The 19,320-nt window shown below is 47.9% G+C and overlaps 2 protein-coding genes across 2 annotated transcripts in view; one reads left to right on the top strand and one right to left on the bottom strand.

Annotated features, from left to right (window-relative positions):
• The window catches only part of LOC118510682 (fibronectin type-III domain-containing protein 3A), a 50,195-nt gene extending 34,437 nt beyond the window's left edge, over positions 1–15,758 (bottom strand). Inside the window, exons 1-2 of the mRNA XM_036052845.1 lie at positions 15,510–15,758; positions 9,217–11,185 (exon numbers count right to left, since the gene is read on the bottom strand). Of these exons, the coding sequence (XP_035908738.1) occupies positions 9,217–10,285 (1,069 nt within the window). The 5' untranslated portion in view covers positions 10,286–11,185; positions 15,510–15,758. The remainder of the gene's footprint in view (positions 1–9,216; positions 11,186–15,509) is intronic.
• Positions 15,759–17,072: 1,314 nt separating this feature from the next.
• Positions 17,073–17,704, top strand: LOC118510681 (serine protease inhibitor Kazal-type 1-like). Its single transcript, XM_036052844.1, has one exon. The coding sequence runs from the start codon at positions 17,198–17,200 to the stop codon at positions 17,474–17,476; it is 279 nt and encodes a 92-aa protein (XP_035908737.1). The 5' UTR covers positions 17,073–17,197; the 3' UTR covers positions 17,477–17,704.
• Positions 17,705–19,320: the final 1,616 nt, after the last annotated feature.

The raw sequence follows: 19,320 nt of genomic DNA, 5'->3' as shown, positions 1-19,320 counted from the left end.
CTTCACCCTCGAATATCTCTTCTACGCTTGTGAGGCCGAGACTCACCCAAACAAAAATGTTGCGGCCCGCCCGGAAGAACGCACAGGAGAAAGTGAGACGGCAAAGAACTGTTGGATTTATGCGGGGTGAGAGAAAAGCTCTCACGCCTTGGTGAGATGATGATGATGATGGTTAGTTTCGGATCTCACATCACAGGGTCTCGGATGGGAGAATTCGTCACGGACATGAACTTTTGGTTGGAACGTGGACATGGCACGTACAACCGGCCCAGGGAGATTATGCCACGACGGCTGCATGCCACTACGAAACTGTGAGCTACAACAGAGTGGTGAGAGAGAGAGCGTGTACATACCGCCGATGAGAAAGAGAACCCTCCCAACATAATACAAACACACACAAGCAGAGTTTTATGCTCAGCGAAGAATTTTATGCTCGCTTTCGAAGCGACGTGTGCGTGTGAGGCTTACAAAGGTTAGTGTGCACGCACACACACACACACAACCACACACACTCGCCGCACGCACTTAAGCGACTTGGGCTGCATGTGGTGGTGATCTTCTCGGCAACAATGATGATCGTCTTCTCTCGGTATGCGCCTAGCCGCATTCTCCAGCGATACAGTCACTTCCTGTATAGGAGTAACACGTTCAGGTTGCTTCCCTCCAACTATCTCGCTCATCAACCCATTGCATACTTTCATCATCATCGTCATCATCTAAGTCATCCAAGTCATCATCACCGCGATAGTCCCCGTTAGCTGCACCAGAAGAACTCTGTTACTTGTGCGTTGTTCCTAAGCAATGTTTATGTAGCCCAGCACCATTGAACCTTCTGTGTATGTTCTGTGTCGCCATCATCAAAAGGAATGGGCAAACAGATCTCCATTCTCGCCACTGACAAATGAGTAACATAATTCGTTTGGCAACAAAGCTCTTTAGAGGGAACAATTAAAAATATAATTGTCGCAAAAGGTGTTGTTGTTGCTCCCCTTTGGCCCGGACGGCGTGTCCAGAGAATCCCTTCTCGGAGGGGAAAAGAAATAGTTCATTTGATTTGTGTTTCACTCGCCGCGTGAGGGTAGCTTTCTCCCCCGGCCTGCTTGTTTTATGCTGCACTACTGCACCGAAACTACTTGCGAGAAGACTAATTGACTCGAACTCAATTAGACGGAATAATCACTTGCGACCGGCAAACGGAAGGTCGGCGCGCGCACTTGGCAAAGTCGTTGTGCGTCGTTGTTGCTGAGCTTCACAGGGCGAGCGAGAGAGAGAGAGAGTTACAGAACAGTGGTGTGCATATGTGGTTGTGTGTATGCATGTTGCAACACACGGAGAGCTGCGTATGATGTCAGCTTATGTCTCGAACCGTTGCTACTGCTGCATTCCAGTGCAATGAATCGGCTGGAACCGATATACAATACGTTGCTGCTGTCAACCCCCCCAACACAGCTCCAGTTTCCTTGAGCCCCAGCCGGCAACGAACTATCACCACACAACCAAGCAGCGGTTTGGCAGAGCGTTAGGTGGTACCGGAAAGTCCAGAAATTGAGGCTCCCTACTCCGAACGACTCTCCAAGACCTGGGGGGAGAAGGACGATGTGGGCAAATTCTTAAGAGGGATGACACCATCTCTTTAAAGAGTTCAATCGACGACGAAAGAGACTTGCATGTGCAACCACTTGTGCAATCGGAGCGCGAACAACCACAAACCAGATTCCTACCCCTCCCTTCTTCCCGCTGCACATCGCTCCTCTATCTCTTCTTCGCCTTCGCGATGAAAGACCGTAACAAAGACCAATTGACCGGCACCGAACCGAACAGATCCGGAACACGACAGCACACCATACAACACCACGATGATGATGATGCATACACAATGCAGTAAATCAAGCAAGAAGAAGTTGGCCGTCTCACTTTAGCTACCGCGATACTTTCGGGGTTCCTACCCCGCCATTCATCCTCCACCAACACCATCCCCCACCCTTTCCTAATGCTGGCTTTCCAGAGCAAACAGATGCGATACACTGTTGTATATCGCTAACTGCATTTAGAGCACGCGTCCGCGTCCAAACCACCCACTAACCATCGCCATGTTCCGAGTAATACCAACGGCATCGACGATGACCACGGGAGTAGCGATGCCACTGCTCCAGACCGTTTGCTCCATACGTGCGCTCGGGATGCAATCACCAAGATGCGCTCTTGTGCACCGACCGAAGTACTGCTCCCGAAAAAACGAAGACACCAGAGAATGGTGGACCTCGCCCTCAGGGTGGGAAGGTTTAGTTACTTGGAGTTTTGTAACGACAGTGAAGCCAGTGGAAAACTTTTATTATCACCAACAAACACAACTGCCAGTAATGGGAGCGCCATTACAAACACCACTAAAGGAGAGGAGAAAAAAAAAGCATGGCGTAGCAGCAATAACGCGCACAAACCGCTTCAACACTACCCAGGGTCTTTGGGGACATTAAAACCTTCGATGGTCGCTTCGCCGGTTTCTTGGGCGAAGGCAACGCCGCCCCTTCCCCTCTATCAATTGACAGTTTTACTATAAAAATGTACTTTTTTTACTGTGCGCAAATTGTAATGACACAGCTACAGTCGTCCAAGGATCCAACCAAGAACCCGGAAATGCATGCGACTGGGGAACACTTGCCACACCGCAACAGAAAGCTCTCAAGCAGTAGCTCTGATCGTGTCCTTGAAAGGCATTGGAAACAATGTTGTTTGCGCCGCGGAGAAGAATTTTATTACATTCCAACGACCAGCACAACGCAACCCAGCAAGCAGTTACTGGAACTGGTGTGCCACATCTTTCCCCATTGCGAAGTAACGCCGATCGAAAACAAACAGGCATACATAATTGAGAAACAGAAAATGAGGCTAAGAAGAGCTAATGCTCGGTTTCCGCTTTTCACGTTTCTCCGTTTGCCCTTAGCTTAAATAATCCCCGCACTCGAAATCTTCCACACTTGATCGGAATTTCGAGGGAAAAGCCTCACATCCAGGAGGACACATTTTTGGGGTCATCTTTGCTCGGAGGCACGATGTGGCTTCTCCCTCTTTCAAACGAACTCGCGACATGAAATTCAGCATCCAATTTTTATGTTTCCACTTATCATTCATCCCCCTTCCTGGACCATCATAGCCACCAGTGTAGGGATAAAGAGAGCAACAATCGCAGTAACACATCACAACGCCAAAAGTGTTGCTGTCGTTGTGCCTGTCAACGACCGGTCTGGTCCATTGGTGGTTGGTGGGGACATTGTAGCCGCGTTGTCAGCTTGTCGTCACGCAAACGTCACGGTACAACACACAGGGGATGTACACGTTTGAGGATAGTTTTGCAAAATTTGGAACGAAATCCATGTTCGCGACCGAGAAGCTGAAGAGCGCTGATATATGCTGTGATAGTACGGGCACTTCATTTTTAGTACACTTGCCACACGCTCACACCAGAGTAGAAACGGCGCCGCATCGCCACGACCACGACGAAGGATCCAGATGCAAAAGGAGCAAAACTGGGAGGCGAAGCGAAAGGATGCATTAAAGAATCACTAACGAAGTACCGACCGGCCTTAAGCCTCTCGTGACAGAGTGGTGCTTTTGCTGCGGCAAGGTAAAACGTCTTAACGTTGGGCGGGTGCAGCCAGCAGCCGCATGTTCCTCGTCGACACTAACAACCAGAACCACACAGACATACTGGGCTGCAGCGCGCTTTTAGACGACAAGCACGAAAAGCTCGTTCAAAACCCGCTGTCCGGGAGGTCGTTCATCACGATAGCACTCATATTTCAACGTGCACTTCTGGCGCCTCTCTCTCTCTCTCTCTCACATGCATGTTCCAGCATACGGGAAAAAGGATGTCAAACTGCATGTTGTTCACCCCCGTCCGCCCGTATCCAGCCGGAGGGAAATGTAATGGACAAGTGCAAGCAATATGAACACCTTCCACCTCCTAACGACTAACGTTCAATTTTATCGGTACCCCATAGGTAGGGCGCAAGTTCGTTCGGCCCACTTTTGAAAGTACATTTAAACTATATTCGCACATACAGTGTTAGCTTATTTTGGTGGTGAGTCTTTTGGCAGCACGAAAACAGGTGTTTTGCCTAAAATATCCAGCGTACGTCACGCACCACCACCATGACCACAGCTTCCTCCTCGCCTAAATGCTTTCAACGACACCATTTAGCATGTGAATGTCTCTTACCGCGGGCAGGAACACGGCAGCTTGCACAAGAAAGCCGAGAACTTGAGGCATCCCTCTTTAAGAGAACATTACCGCGGAAAGTTCGTGACGTGGAAACTTAATATTTTGATGGGTTCAGTTCAGTTCGTGCTATAGCTGCCTTAGCTGACGCCAGTTTGCCGGTTAGCTGCCTTCCTGGTGTTACCATCAGCTATTAGTGGCCTTGCTAACTTCTTCTCGGTGGTGGAGTAGAGCTTCAATCTTGAATCAACTTTTGCTCCCACTTGTTTTATCGAGAGGAAAATTGATCCCTCTGAAAGCACATCATTATGCTCCGGTATTGGATAAAAGTTAAGGACGATGTCCATAGCATTCTGTGCTGTATAACTCCAAGGTTTTGGAGACTGGGAGTAATAACGATCAATAATAATACATTTCTTTTATAATATTTTACGGCTATATGATGCTCTCTGTGTTAAGAAGGGACTCCGATGTAGGTCGTAGTTACAGGACCTGCCGGTCATAAAATCGTAAGGGTTAGATGAAAGATATGGGATGAGTTGAATAGTGGATGAGTCTATGTGGTCTAGGTTCGATTGTCGGTTTGGATATTCGATTTAATCATGTAGTCCGATCGGTTGAACTCAATATTAATATTCGACGCTGAGAAATTGAAGTCATAGCCAACAATGGCGGGACACCCAATATTCACGAAGATTGTAGACACAGATTGATCATCCTATTCTTGATGAGATCAGAATCGTTGTATGATCTTTGACGTATAAGATCTAACTCAAAGGGACAAGATTCCTTGGGAATCCTTGGGTTTATTGCTCAATACACTTAGGTCCTTGAAAGCCTTTCGAAAGAATTGTCTACCTAATAATGTTATTTGGCTACAAAGAAGTGGTGAGTAATTCTAACACTATTATACACAGAACATAACCTAGTAAACCTTAAGATATTCTACAGATTTTCGAAAAAAAAGTCGACCAAGTTAACTGACCTGAGCTGGCTAACTCTCGACTCCAATTTTTATGCATCCAATCCCCCTTTTCTAGCCAGCCATCAACCAGATCAGTCTCCCAGATTGGCGAAATGAGACACCATCTTTGTCCGGGCTTGTTAGCCACTAACCCTCCCCACGTAGACGCCATGGGAACGTTAACCTTCTACCTACTGCTGCTGCACCACCATCAAACACACAATAATTACATTTTTTATGAGCATCTTCCTGCCAGCTGAAACTGCACACTGCTGCACTTTTACAGCTCACGTGCATGTAGAGTCCAGGGCGGTTTACAATCCTCATTTCTCGTAGTCAAAGAAAACAACAACAAAAAAACCCGACCAACAAAACGATGTTTTATTTCCGCAAGGAAACAAGACGACCGAAAAAAAGGAATTCGCAACACCGTACCCATGTACGAAGCAATCTTTACGATTCTCGCCCGGAGGTTCCACCTTCGCGAGCTGCTTTGCCACATTCCCAGCTTTAATGCCCAGAACGCAATGATGAGTGCATTCAAAATTGCCGCTCCGAGTCTCACTGCCCGACTCAGAGACGCCTCCCCCTCCCGTCAGTCCCATCCAGTCAAGCCAGTCGGCGCAGTCGTTTTGTTGTCTGGCCGGCGTGCACAGAAATATAGGATGCACACACATACACACCGAGTAACTTGCCAAAAGGGAAGCAACCACCAACTAACCGGCAACTTGCCTCGCGCCACGAGGAGAAGGAGAAGGATGTTGACAAGGATCATCGCTCTTTTCACAGCGACCATCATCATCAAATAGGAGAAACCCTTTTGCGCAAAATAAGCTTTTGAGCGTTAACAGTGCCGAAGAAGACGGCGGCTCTGCCCAGCCCTGCTCTGTGGTCCATCATGCCGCCAGTGCCGCCGTTGCGTACAGCACAACAGTAACTTACGATTTATGGCCCATAAAAGACATGGCCGTGGCGCATATTCTCTATTCCATCCGAAGTGCGGACGACCACCGGGAGGAAGTCGAGTGGCACAGATTATCGTCTCCATGTCTCCCCTGGCGCTCGCGCTTCTTCGTGGATGCCGCCATGCAATATTCATCCGGATGGCTTTTGTGTGTATCGACCCGGCCCCGGTCCGGCCTACCCCGGGGAAGAAAAGATTGCAACAAGTTGCCCGTTCTTAATTTTCGAACGGCACCAGCGTCTCCGAGGCCGCCGATGAAGAGAGCAAATGCGGCATTTTATGCTCACAGGCGGCAGTCGTCGTGCCTTCGGGTTCACAGGCGCAACGATTTTATTACGATCAGATTTATTGCACCACGGGTTATGGCGTGGCATCGGGAACCGAGCTTTGCGATCTCGCGATCGTACAGCAGCGTCGTTCCTCCATCAGCCGCAACCTTCCATCAGGTTTCATCGATGAATATTTTATTGATCGAGTTAAAATCGATTTCATTTCCCGCTGGAAATTCCCGGCCCGGCCGGGCAAATTCACTAGAGAAGTGGCAGTTTTGGGATACATCATCCCAAACACGTACGCCACCGCCACCAGATGTATCGATAACAATTGCATTCTGGCAGTTGATTCAACCTTCTCCGTGCACGCGCGCACCACGATCCAGTGATCATCGTCCCGCCATTGTCGCCGGGTTCGAATGGCGGAGCGCGATTTGAATAGGAACCGAAGGTCAAATTCATTAATGGTTTAGTTCAACAAATTAAGCTTCGGCCTCTTGTTGCCGTTTGGCCACGCACTGCTACTAGGTGACTTCTTCTGCCTTGTTGCAGCTATGCTCATCTTTCCATCAACAGCCAGCCAAGTGTCTGTCGACGTCAGCAATCGTATCCTTCTTCCGTGTCCGGGTGTTGGTGCTGGTCGTGTATTCAGTTACCATTTCTCTCCATCTCGCACCCTCTCTCAACACTACACAATCCATCACCGGCGTATCGATATCCGAGCTCCGGGTCTCTAAAGGGCCAATTTATCAGCTCATCGAGTTACACGCCTCACGATAAAAGGCTTCGCTTTGTGCACGATTGCACGAGATATCGGGGTTGGCTATACGGTATTGGATCATTCATGCACGGGCAGACCGTACGGTCTGTGTAATGTGGCTATTCCCAATTGATTTCCAGCTGGCTGGTTGGTGTGGTTCGGCCTTATCGGGCGTTGGTTGCAACAAGAGAGTAAACATATTGCACACATATCCCGGGCACGATGATGACGCACAGTCCAGACACCGGATTCAGGGTCATCTGGTCGCGCCGTATGCTAAAACATGCTCTTCGGAAGCTCTGGGGAGCTCTGGAAACTGTCAACCAGGACGGGACGGTTGATCGAAATCGATCGCAAACAGTGTTGATAGTCCGGATAAAACTGTGTGGAAGGAAGTACCGGGCGCGTGAGGCACATTGTTTACCCAATCACGTATCCCACACACCGCAATTCCACGCTTCCGAGCGAGCAAATAGTCAACCAGAAGTTCCCGATCTGTGCAAACGCTTTGCATACGCTTGGTTATATCGCCTTTTTGCACCCCCCGGGTTCATCCGATTTTGCATAAACATATTCCATCGCACATCAGTGATCCTTACAGGCGCCGGAAATAATGGATTAAATTTGTACCCCCTCTAACCTTCTCCAAATGACCGCGAAACACACACACACGCACGGTGTGAAACGCAAAAGCATCCAAAAACACCGGCTCCGGCAGGCGTATTGTGTGCTGCGCTCATCGGCGCACGACGGCGAACGAGCCTCGTGATCCGGACGAGCTGGTGGACATCGGTGAGGTGACTTTCGGGTGTCACTAGCCACGTTACCGCCTGCTCAAGAACTAACCGGGTTCGACGGACGACGAAGACAGGAGGACCGAGAGACCGATTTGAAAATCAAATTTATCACCTTTCTGCGCCCCATCATCAAGAGAAGTAACCTGCCGCTGCTGGGTCCGGAGCCTCGGAGTTACGACCTGTTCGCATAATTTCCATCCCATACCGTAATCCTGCTTCTGTCACTCTCCACCGCGCTCGTTGAGATCGAGGAACAGATTTTAATTCGTGGCATAATTTTTCCCACAATATCAAGCCTTTGTGGACAAGTGGACTCTAGCAAGGGTAAAGTGACCTTTTGTCTACGTTCTAAAGCGAGAAGAGAAGTACCTCTGTCAAGACTTGGAGAAGACTTGTGAATTCTACCAGTAGTTGAGTTTATCAAACTTTGGCAAACATTTATCCATGGACAGAAGAAACTAGCAACCAGGCTTCTCATTGGCTGACCCCCGGGGCACACCCAGTATGTCTCTTTTCGTCTCGGAATAATCTATTAAAATTCATTACTCCCCACAACTTTTTAGTTAAACGTTTGATCCTGGTGCCGGATTAGAGGACGCCCGAAACCATTAATAATCGTTTCTCACCCCATTCCCCAAAGGAACGGTCCTACCCGGGGTTCAAAAAGCTGTGTGAATTTAGATTGACGCAAATTGTCACCACAGTTTCTCTTCCTTTTTTTTGCCTTCAATATTTCCGGTAACAACAAGGGTTGTTTCATCGGTTTCGAGTGGGCGAAAAGGGAGGGAAACTTCTGCTTCGGGTGGAAGGGTAAAAACATAAAACAATTAAGCGTTGGTGATGCGTTGGCGGTGTTCCCCCTGGTGTGGTAGCACCTGGTCGGTAGGTGGTTCATGTCGCCACCAATAAAACCACGGTGCCTTGGAGAACCATCAAACAACGATTATCAGCCACTAACGATTGGTAAAAGTTATCTTGCCCGTTGTTTTTTCCCTCTTTTTGGGGGACAGCGATTGCTGATGCTTACGCACCTAACGAATTGACGATTGGACGACCCTTTTCCCTGCCCAGCCGCGTATATTTAAGTATGCGACAAGTGTGTTCGCCTAGCCCGGGCTTTTCATCATGCGTTTGACTAAACTCGATGCAGCAAAGATGTCGATTTATCAACCTATCCGGCGATGCATTTTAATTTCTAACCCAAAAAAAAAGAAGCAAATAATGGAGGAATCGTTTCACTTACCTCGAATAGTTTCCCGATTGCCTGCGATCTGGAACGTGACCGCTACCCCGGGCCGTACGTGAAACAGGACAACGTGCTCCGACGGTGGCGTATGGGCCGGACAGAATGGACGTGTTTCTAGCTCGAACCCGGGCCCGAAATGGAACACCGGCTCGACCATTGGCCACCCGGCGGCTGCGGCGGCCGCAGCGGCAGCGGCTGCTGGATTGTGCGTGGTGTGGGTCGCCGTCGATGCGACGACCGCTGCCGCCGCTGCTGCATTCGCCGGCATCCGTTGGCCGGCCGTTGCCGGTATACCGTTGATCAGCTGATGATGGTGATGGTGATGGATGTGGTGCATCGATTGAATCCTCTGATGTTGTAGCGTCGGTTGGTTCACCTTTAGGCCTCCGGAAGCTGCCACCCCCGCTCCGCTGCTCGGTGCAAGCGTTAGAATTGGCTGCTGTGCCTGGCTGGTGGCAACCGTCTGTACCGCAACGGTTCCATTGCCAGCACCACTACAAACTGTCCCCGGGCCGGTGCCGGTCGTGACGCAACTGTTCAGCGAACCACCGGTGGCCATGGCGACTGCATTACGGGCCGTAGGAGCTACCACCGCGATGGCGGCCGATGTTGCCGTTTTCGTCACCACGATACCACCCGACGTGCCGACACCGATCGGTGGTTCTGTGGCCATCTGTATCTGCACCCGGCGATGCTTCTTGACCGTAGTGCCGATCGGATAGTAGGCGGTTGCGTGTGCTGCCGTTGCAGCTGCCGTTAGCGGAGGTGGGAAGCTGAATAGTGGTTGCTGCTGTTGCTGCTGCTGTTGCTGTGATTGCTGATGCTGCTGCTGCTGCTGCTGCTGCTGCTGAAGCTGCACGGGATGGGCTTGCAGGAGATGATGGTGATGATGGTGTTGATGATGCGGCGGCTGAGCCTGGATCAGCACCTGCGTGGTGGCGGAGGATGAGGCGGAGGCGGAGCAGGACAGCGCCACCGTAGACGGTTGGTGGATGATCTCCTTCGGGCACTGGGGCTTCTGCTGCTGCTGCTGGGAAGCGGTCGATAATAGTGGTGCCTTTACCATCGAAAATCTGGTTTTGCGGATGGCACCTGCTCTACCGTCACACTCCGTGATTTATTCCGTTTGTTCAAACCGTAACGATCGAAAAAAGGGGGGGGAAATGGCGCGCCTCGGAATGGCGGATCGCGGAATGTCTGTTTGTTTTTTCTTTACACAAGGATACACTCACTCACACGTACACATTCACACTCGTTCACAGTTCGGGATGTCGCGGATATATCTAGCAAATTTGACACGTGTCTCGACGAGACCAAACAACCGGCAGCATGGGCGCCTACTTCCAGCGCGAAACCAAGCTTAACTGGGGCTGTGGTGCGCGCGCGAGCTCATAAACTCGAGACCGACGCAGCCTCTCGCTCGCACTCGTTCTCTTTCTCTAATTACAGCGCAATTCATTGGAGGTGGGGGGGCGACGGGAACACGCCAAACCACGGCCAGATAAATTCATCAATCGGTCCAGCAGTGCCGCCGCCACAAACACTTGCACAACACTGACGTGGCCGATGACGCGCGATTTGGCAGCGAGGGGGTTTCGTAGCGCACTAACAGCTGTCGGTAACGATTGCACACCCGTCAAAGGACATGCCCACCGATCCTTGCGCACCACTTATCACGTACGCAAATATGCTTTATCTATTTGCTTCTTTGGCACCTTGCGGTAAAGGATCACACCGAGAGACACGTGGACGCGCGCAATAAAGGACGACTTTGTTGCAACAAGTTCTCTCTCTCTCTCTTTCTCTCGATATCTCGATATATCCGCGCGAGTTTATGCGGCTTGGTATCGTTGGCGTGGTGACGACATCCGTGCGGTCTATTATTTCTTGGGACACTTCACACAGTGCCAATGCAAATACTTGTGTTGTGTTTTCTCGAGTTGTGTGGTCTGGTGGTTTGGTGTTTCTGCAAAGAAAACGGAACTTCAATTAGTTACTACAAGGAGGATGATGGCACCGACCGACAACACTATACTCAGCACACAAGGGACAGATAGCGGAACAACCAGCACCGGACAAGCTAGTTGTAGAGGGTGTGCTTTTGGCAAACAGGCAATTTCTTCCTATCCCGAATCTCCCGTCCAATCTGTTTGTGTGTGTGTGTGTGGTTTCGGTCAGCGAATGGAAAGGAACAAATTGCGTTTCTCCGCTCCACGCCGGGTACTGTGGAATGTAGTCAGGCTCTTATCGCACTTTTATGCGACAACTCCCCTTTTTCCCCCTGCATAGCACCCAATTTCTACTCTCCGCTTCGACCAGGAACTTGGGCGTATGATTTATAGGATCGAATGCCTGCTCCGTATCGGAGCGGGAACAGTGTACGTGCATCAGCTGCCGACTACTCCCGGAATCACCCCCGGATGTGACGTCGGCGGTGCGTGTTTGTGTGTGTGTGCTCGCGCTATTTTTATCCCCGAGTGCAGGCAGGCATGAGGCGCATGAGATATTACACCAAATTTGACCCACGCAAATCGTGCAATAACAATCAGGCGAGCCACTTCCTCGGGGTGAGATGATCTATGACGTGGCGTCGATAGGCGCGACGTGTCATCCAGCTAAACACACACACAAACAACACAAATCGGCCGATATTGTCGCTTCGATGGCTTCAAGCAGACCGTGCAGTGTTAACCTTCTCAATGAATCAATGAATTTATTCACACGTCACCGGTCCCCGATGTGCGTCACGCGGATAAGGAACGGATTCTCCGGAAATTTTTGCATTGCCTTTCACCCTAACTAATCTACTTATCAATGCCAATGTGGAAAAGCGGTGTAGTAAATGTGCCACGTATTCTATACATTGTAGCGCTGCACATCATAATCAACAAAGCGGAAGGGTCAACCAAACGAAGAAGAATAAGGCGCCAACGGGTTTTGGGGTAGATTGGGTTTTTAAAGTCCGAAAGCGATTCGGCCCAACGCCAAACGTAAACGTAAACAATTAAATGTTTGTATCAACGTGATGGCCCATTTTCGATGTGCTTTTCCCTTATCTAATCACAACTGACCGCAAAAACAAGCAATCTTTCAACACGGTAGGTTCAACAAACGCCTGCGATGGGGTAGGACCTGGCGGGATGGGGGAGGGTGGGGGAATTACCCGATCCCTATTATCTCATCGCTTGTAATAAATATACTATTATAAAGGAGGAAAATGAAATCCGTTTCAATCGAAGAAACGCGTGAAAACAACAAAAGACTGTTCAACTGTCTGCGTATGCGAACCGCCATTCATTGTAAGGGCAGCCACATGCCATGGATAGACAGTGGAGCATTTTTATCTACCTTGAAGTATAACAGACGATTCCCTATTTGATGCATAAGCAGAATCTCTGGAACATGTATCAAGGATCCCCCCTTTTTTGTCGGGGAGTTAAGTTTTACATATGATGTTGATAGTTCCACACGCACAATTGCGAGAGAGACAAGAACCGTGTTTCGGGATTCGATCTCACGACCATCCTTATTCTCTCTCTCCCATTTTTAGAACACGAGAGTGCGTCGTGCCGCATCGCATTACACCATCCGGTGTGTTACGGTTCCGGTGCGTTCGAATTGCAATATCAAGCTCATCCGACAACGACCAGCCTGGGTATCGGGTGTTGTGTTTCGAGGAAGGATTAAAGCAGCGTACAAGCAATGGAATGGATGAAATCCTACAAATATACAACGGATCGAGACTGTGTGTGTACTTATCCACACCAAGGTATTAAGAGTAATTTTCCACCAATTCGACATTTCCATTTTTGCGCTATATTAAACGCAACTATTTTTTTTTTTTTGAGAGGGTTGGGGGAACACATTTAATACCATTATTTATGTATCCAAATCAGGCCCACTGGGGTGAGCGTTTGCGGGGCACGGCTTCGGTTTTCCGCTTTTGTTCCTTCCGCGCGCGCGATTTTCGCTGCGACACGGCCCCTAGACCATCGACATCGTAATAGCGATAGCATATGGTAACGACACTGATTAATAATCCACACTTGGCTAATGCATTAACACGCTAGGCCGTTCTGCTGGGCTCGAGGGTTTTTTTGTGGATACATCTACAGGCAGACTGGGGGAAACAAGCATAGCAACCACCGCAAGAAGCCGGCATGGCACACACAACAAGCGCACTCAATCACGTTCCTTCGGTTTCGCATTCCGGCAGCTTGTTCTGCCACTAAGTGTCTTTCGCCCGGCCCCAGGAACGCGTATGATTGATTGGATATTCGAGCTTCTTCAATGTCTGTTTCCCGGCTTCACCGAGAAACTTCACCCATTTGTACATGGTTGGTTCAGCAGCCTTGAAATAGAGCAAAGTAGCCCCTGATTATCGTTGTCGCCGCGTTTCCAGGGACGTACATATTGCGCATCAACATGTCGCCGCGATGCACCGAGAAAACGGGGAAAATGAAATCAGCTGGAATCCTGACCGAGTATCCCTGCCAACCAACCATACGCCCTGCTGCAACTGCGTGTGGCTGCGCACAGCTTCGTCTCGAGTCTAGGGTTTGGTCCTTTCGCTACACCTACACCCACCGACGCAGCATCACTTTCTTCCTCATCCTTTTTCTACCACGACTGGGCGGCTCTCATAGGTGAGAGTTTGGTTCACGTTGCAGCAGCAACCTTGGACTTGCAGCAGCCGTGCAATTTTATGCAATTTATGTAACGCCCAACCCATCATCATTCGGCCGATGAGATTGGGAATGGCAGTTCTTCGAATTGTAGAAACTGGGGACCGGATAAGGCTGTGGATTTCTGCCATATGTCAAGCTGCGACTTCCAGATGTCCCCCGTAAGTAGTGCCGGTGTTGCATATGCACCAAACCCAGTGCACTGCACAATCTGCTAACGACACGGCCAAGAATAAGACATCCTCTCAATCCTGCACACACACACACATTTTCACCAACACACTGACAGCTTGTGCACGCCGAAGGACATTCGCGAAACGATGGTAATCTTCACCTCCAACCAGGCACATCATAGCAACCGCGAAACGCAAGCACAGGGAAAATGCATTTTCTTTACACAGAAAATCCCCCACTAATCCTAGCCCACACAGCAGGCTCTGGTAATAGCAGGCGGAGGTTCCGGAAATTCCTCGAATGACTCACACGCAACGACCGCTAATATGCTGTGCTCGGGGGACGGAGACGATAGCTCTCGCTCGACACACACATCTATTGCCGAGATTGGAAAATCTGCTGTTGGGGCCCTTATTGCCACGCCAATATTGTCGTCGCCGCCGCCGCACAGCCGCATAAACACAGTCAAACACATGCGCATCCCTTATCGTCTGCTGCCCGGTGGAGCTCCGGTGGATCGGTCGTACCCGTACGGGAAATTCGCTCTTGCCGCACACAGCCTCTTGCCACTGGGGTAGTTTTTTTTTGGTGTATGGCCGTTTCCTTCTCTCACCACACTTAGCCACACATCGGTTGCTCATGCTCTCTCTCTTTGCAAGGGAAAGATAAATGCAAATAATTCCGGGAATGCCGCTGCTTTTGACAGATGGATGCTTTTGTTGTTACAATTCGCGGAAGGACTTTTGCGTGGGTCCGCGGGCAAGGGAGGAATAGGCCGGGACAGTTTGGGTGCAGCAAGTGCAGAGGGAAAAAGTGCATTTCCAGCTGGCAGAAGCACCGATGTGATTAATTATAAGCTTCCATCGGCGCAGTAAAGTTGGTTCCAGTCAGCACCGCCCAATACGGTGGGGCAACTTTTAAAGAAGATTTTCCAGAAAAAAGGATCAAATACACCTTTTTCCTTGTGATTTTCGCACAGCACAGTTTCACAACACGGACCAATGAAACCCTTTTCCAGCAAATCGCCCGCTAGCCCTATTAGCCCTTTTGCGAGAAACGCCCTCGCGCTCACATATGGAACACATGCACGTACAGTTGCGAATTTTCACCAAGGTCCCCAAGTAGGCTACGATGCAAACATACACGCACACACACTCACACGCTTTTCGCATCCTAACCATTGCATCACATTATGGCACGTCCGTTCCAGGAACGAACTGCATCGTTGGTATTGCCAAAGGATAGTAACAAAAAAACACACAGGGACACACCCGGAAAAAAACACACACGCACCCCGGATACACTCTGGCAGATTGCAGTTTTCACTCAATCACCACCGACCGACCGACACACGGACGCCCGGCACTGTTGTTAGCGTTGGCGTCTTCTGTATGCATTTTCCCGATACCATATTTTCACCGTTTTACTTACATCAATTCACATCAATCAACGCTCGCTCTGTCTACACGGCTGGTAGCAAACACTGTACTGGACCGACATCTTCGCTATTTATTTAGCACTGACTGAACGCATTCGCGCACACACACACAAACGCACATACACACTTACACACGCGATGAACAGATTTTACGCCGAATTTTCACCAATTTTCACCTACTTTTCTTGCACATTTTCTTCCCGAACGCGTTTGACGCTCCCAGATAGCGAAATCAGACCCGGTTTGACATTTGGTCGTGCTTTTTCCCAAGCTGTCAAGCGTGGCCCGGACAGTGGGCGTACCTTTTCATTTATATTTTTAACAAAATCGGTTGAATTTGAAATATAAATTCGACACAAAAATAGGATAAATGATGAATACCACACCGTATTTATGATTAATTTTTAATTCTGATTTAAACTTTGAATTGAAGCCTACTACAAATCAGAAATAAAAAAGCAAAAATCCATTTATAAGCAGAATGCCTACCGAGCTTCGGATTGACCAACCCGCGTTGCTATATTTTTCATTGGGCCACAACTATAACGTTTATGTTGCATAGTTGGATTCTTCTTGTAGTTGCACTTATTGTTCCAATTGGAATTATATTTTTTTACGTTTTTATTTTCAAGTGAACGTCTACGCCAACCCCTTTCCACAGAATTATTAATTAGTTGGTGCATTTTAACAAAAACACGATAGAGCTTTTCTCATTTGATAATGAAATTAATACAATACAAGATTGCCTTGGGACGCAGCACATCTTGCGTATATAAACCTTTAACGGTTTCGTCTCAAATATTTGAAAAGGATTATTTTTTTGAAACTTTTATACGTTTCACCAACTTTTCATTGTTACTTTTTTTATGCACGCTATTGTGCACAATAATTACAAATGTAAATTTTCCAGGAAATTGTGTTCACGAGGCCTGAGTGTGTCCTGTCGTCATCACACTACAATCATCGATCATTACATTGCAGCTGTAATATCATAGACGACCGTGACTCTATAAGGTTCTTGTTAGGCACCTGTAAGGTTCCAGTTACTGCACGGGTCCTTGTACTACGAGACCCTTCGAGAAGTGGTGGCCTGGAATAAGAGACGCTTGGACGACAAGGTCTTTTGATAGACGAGAGTCTAGCCGTACTTTCTACAACAATCCCATAATCTCTATCGAGATACTGATTGTAAGGATTGCTTTGTCCACTTACAATGAGTCATCATCATCACATCCGCCAAAGAACGCAAGCGTCTATCTGAAAGGACATCTGCTCCAAAGTTCGTTATCACCGAACCAGCAGCGAACGATAAACTTTGGTTTATCGTACTATCAACTGCATCAATCAAAATGTGCAATCCATGTAACAGGCACGCTGTAACAATAAACCAACTGTTTACAGCATTCGCTACCAATGGAGGTGGGGATTCACACGGTGTTGGTGTGCGTGGCCACCAAGTCAAATACTACCAACCAAAGCCATGTCGTTCACTTATCGGTTTTTCGCGATAACATGGATGGTGGCGCGATAACGGCTTAAATAAATACCCCTTTACATCGAGTGCCTACCATTCAGTACTTGAAGACTTTCCATCGTACACTAACGATCGACAGGCAGTGTGACAATCGTTTTGATCGAATCTAAATCGGAAAAGTTTGTGCTCAAAAACTCAAGACTCAAGATGCGTGTGCTAAGCGTTGCTGTTCTGCTGCTGGTCGCCTCGGTGGCTCTACTCGTCCCGGAAACTAACGCAGCAAGAAGCTACAATGGAATGTGTGCCTGTCCGAAGATTTACCTGCCCGTCTGTGGAAGCGATTCGGAAACGTACGCAAACACCTGCCTGTTCCGGTGCAAGGCTGAAAGCTCGTACGGCAAATCGATTCGCTTGCGGATCCTGCACAAAGGAGATTGTGACACGAAGGACCCGGTGCACATCCCGGAACAGATCCCCTTTGAATGAGCTGCAGGAGCTGGAAAAACGACTACAAAAATCGATTGATCTTATTAAAATTGTACAACCAAAAGCGAAAGGAACTCTTATGTGATGTTGAATAAAAAAGATTTTAAGTTTAAGTAAGGACAAAACGCATGAAAGTATTGGTAAATTAATTGAGGAATAAAAAAAATGCTCTGATCGTCTCTTATCAGCAGATTCGTTTCAAAGCACTCGCAAGAGTAATTGACCATAGCCAAAGTGTTATTGATTGTGATTCATTAGATTTTCACAACAATCTAAAGAGTATTGAAGCGTGACTAAATGTCCTCCAGATGAGTGTTCTATCACCAAGCGATTAGCGTTCGCAAATAAGACCATGACCGTCGTCTAAACAATAACAGGAATAGGGTTTCTACTTGTAAAACGGATCGCACCATGGAACTAACTCACTCCAGTTTTTTTGCTCTTATTACGCATCCATTTAACCGTAAATTTTAAAAATAGATCTCACCCAAGAAGCGAGTCTCCACCAGCGAACTCCGCTCGTGCCAGTAATAATAAACACTTGCCCATTGATAGCGCTTCTTGCAGTTCGCACCGTGGACCATCTCCGTCCATTCCATTAACCTTCGACACATGACCTCATCTTCCATGCTACGAAAACGGAGGGTCCAAAATTAAATGGTCCAACAATAGCGCCAGCATATCCCTCCATATCATAAGGGTGGCGAGGGATTCTGGCCAACCAGCATGACCTTGGTTGTGCTGAGCAGAAGCTCCCAATCATAGCAAATTTCATCCAACATCATCCTCTCGAGACAGTGGGATGCTGCACGGGCGGTTGCGAGAAAGGTTCAGCCCACGTGTCTTTATTTATGTATCGATTTTTCGCGACTTTTCCCTCTCCCCCCGACTCGCGAAGGGCTCCGGTCGGCGGTGTGGTTCATTCAGAAGGGGCGTAAAAATGACGTAGTACCACCGAAATAATGTAGAAAAACTTCCAAAAGGGGAAAATGTTAAGGCAATCGGGAACCGATCAGAGAATTTCAACATAATTCAACACCAGCTGCGACTAAATACGAAAAGAATGAAAAGAAAGCACGAAGAAGGCCAAAGACAACAAGCTCCAAAAAACGGTTTGATGATGAATTTTTAAATTGAAACGGTTAAAATGAGTCTCACTCTCAATTTTAAAGTGGCATTTGAAAGTTGACTCTCTTTCTCTCCCAACTTTGGTGGCGATGGTGGTTCATGCGGTTATGGGATGAAAGAGACGCATATTGTTACGAATGGAGTGCGTGCTGTTCACACCTATGGTAATGGAAGTGTTCATGATCAGCATGCACTTGTTCAACCCTCCTAGGGGTAGTAGTTGTATTGTAGCAGCATTATAGTCAGTTCTGTTTTCCCCCCTATGTTTTTTAGTAAAAGAACATTTAAGAAGAAATCCTTTAAAAAATTCTACCCAAAATGTGTACCTAGTAAACTTGTTTAGATTTCTTCAAAATAATTTGAATTGTAAGATAGAAATTTGAATATTTTTGTTTTTGATAAAATACTCCATAGAAATGAGCCATATAAACCGGAGAAATCATTTTAAAAAGACATTGTACAACAGTTTACCCTTACTGAGAGGGTTTATACTTAAGCTCGAAAGAAAGATGATAAATAATTTTCTCTTTTTTTATTTATAAAGAACGGCCTGGCCGTATTGCTTAAATTAGTTTCACATTTTATAATTCTTTAATTTGCAGAGAAAGTTATCAGATGCGCCTAAGTATTTAATTCAAGCAGTTTAAAATGGAAAGAAATGGATCAGGAATGGTATCATGTCACATCCGAAGCGTTCGCATATCCTATCAGGATTT

The sequence above is a fragment of the Anopheles stephensi genome, chromosome 3 (assembly GCF_013141755.1).
Source record: "Anopheles stephensi strain Indian chromosome 3, UCI_ANSTEP_V1.0, whole genome shotgun sequence".
Taxonomy (NCBI): domain Eukaryota; kingdom Metazoa; phylum Arthropoda; class Insecta; order Diptera; family Culicidae; genus Anopheles; species Anopheles stephensi.
Note: the sequence above shows the minus strand (reverse complement) of the source record. Positions and strands in the feature narration are given on the sequence as shown.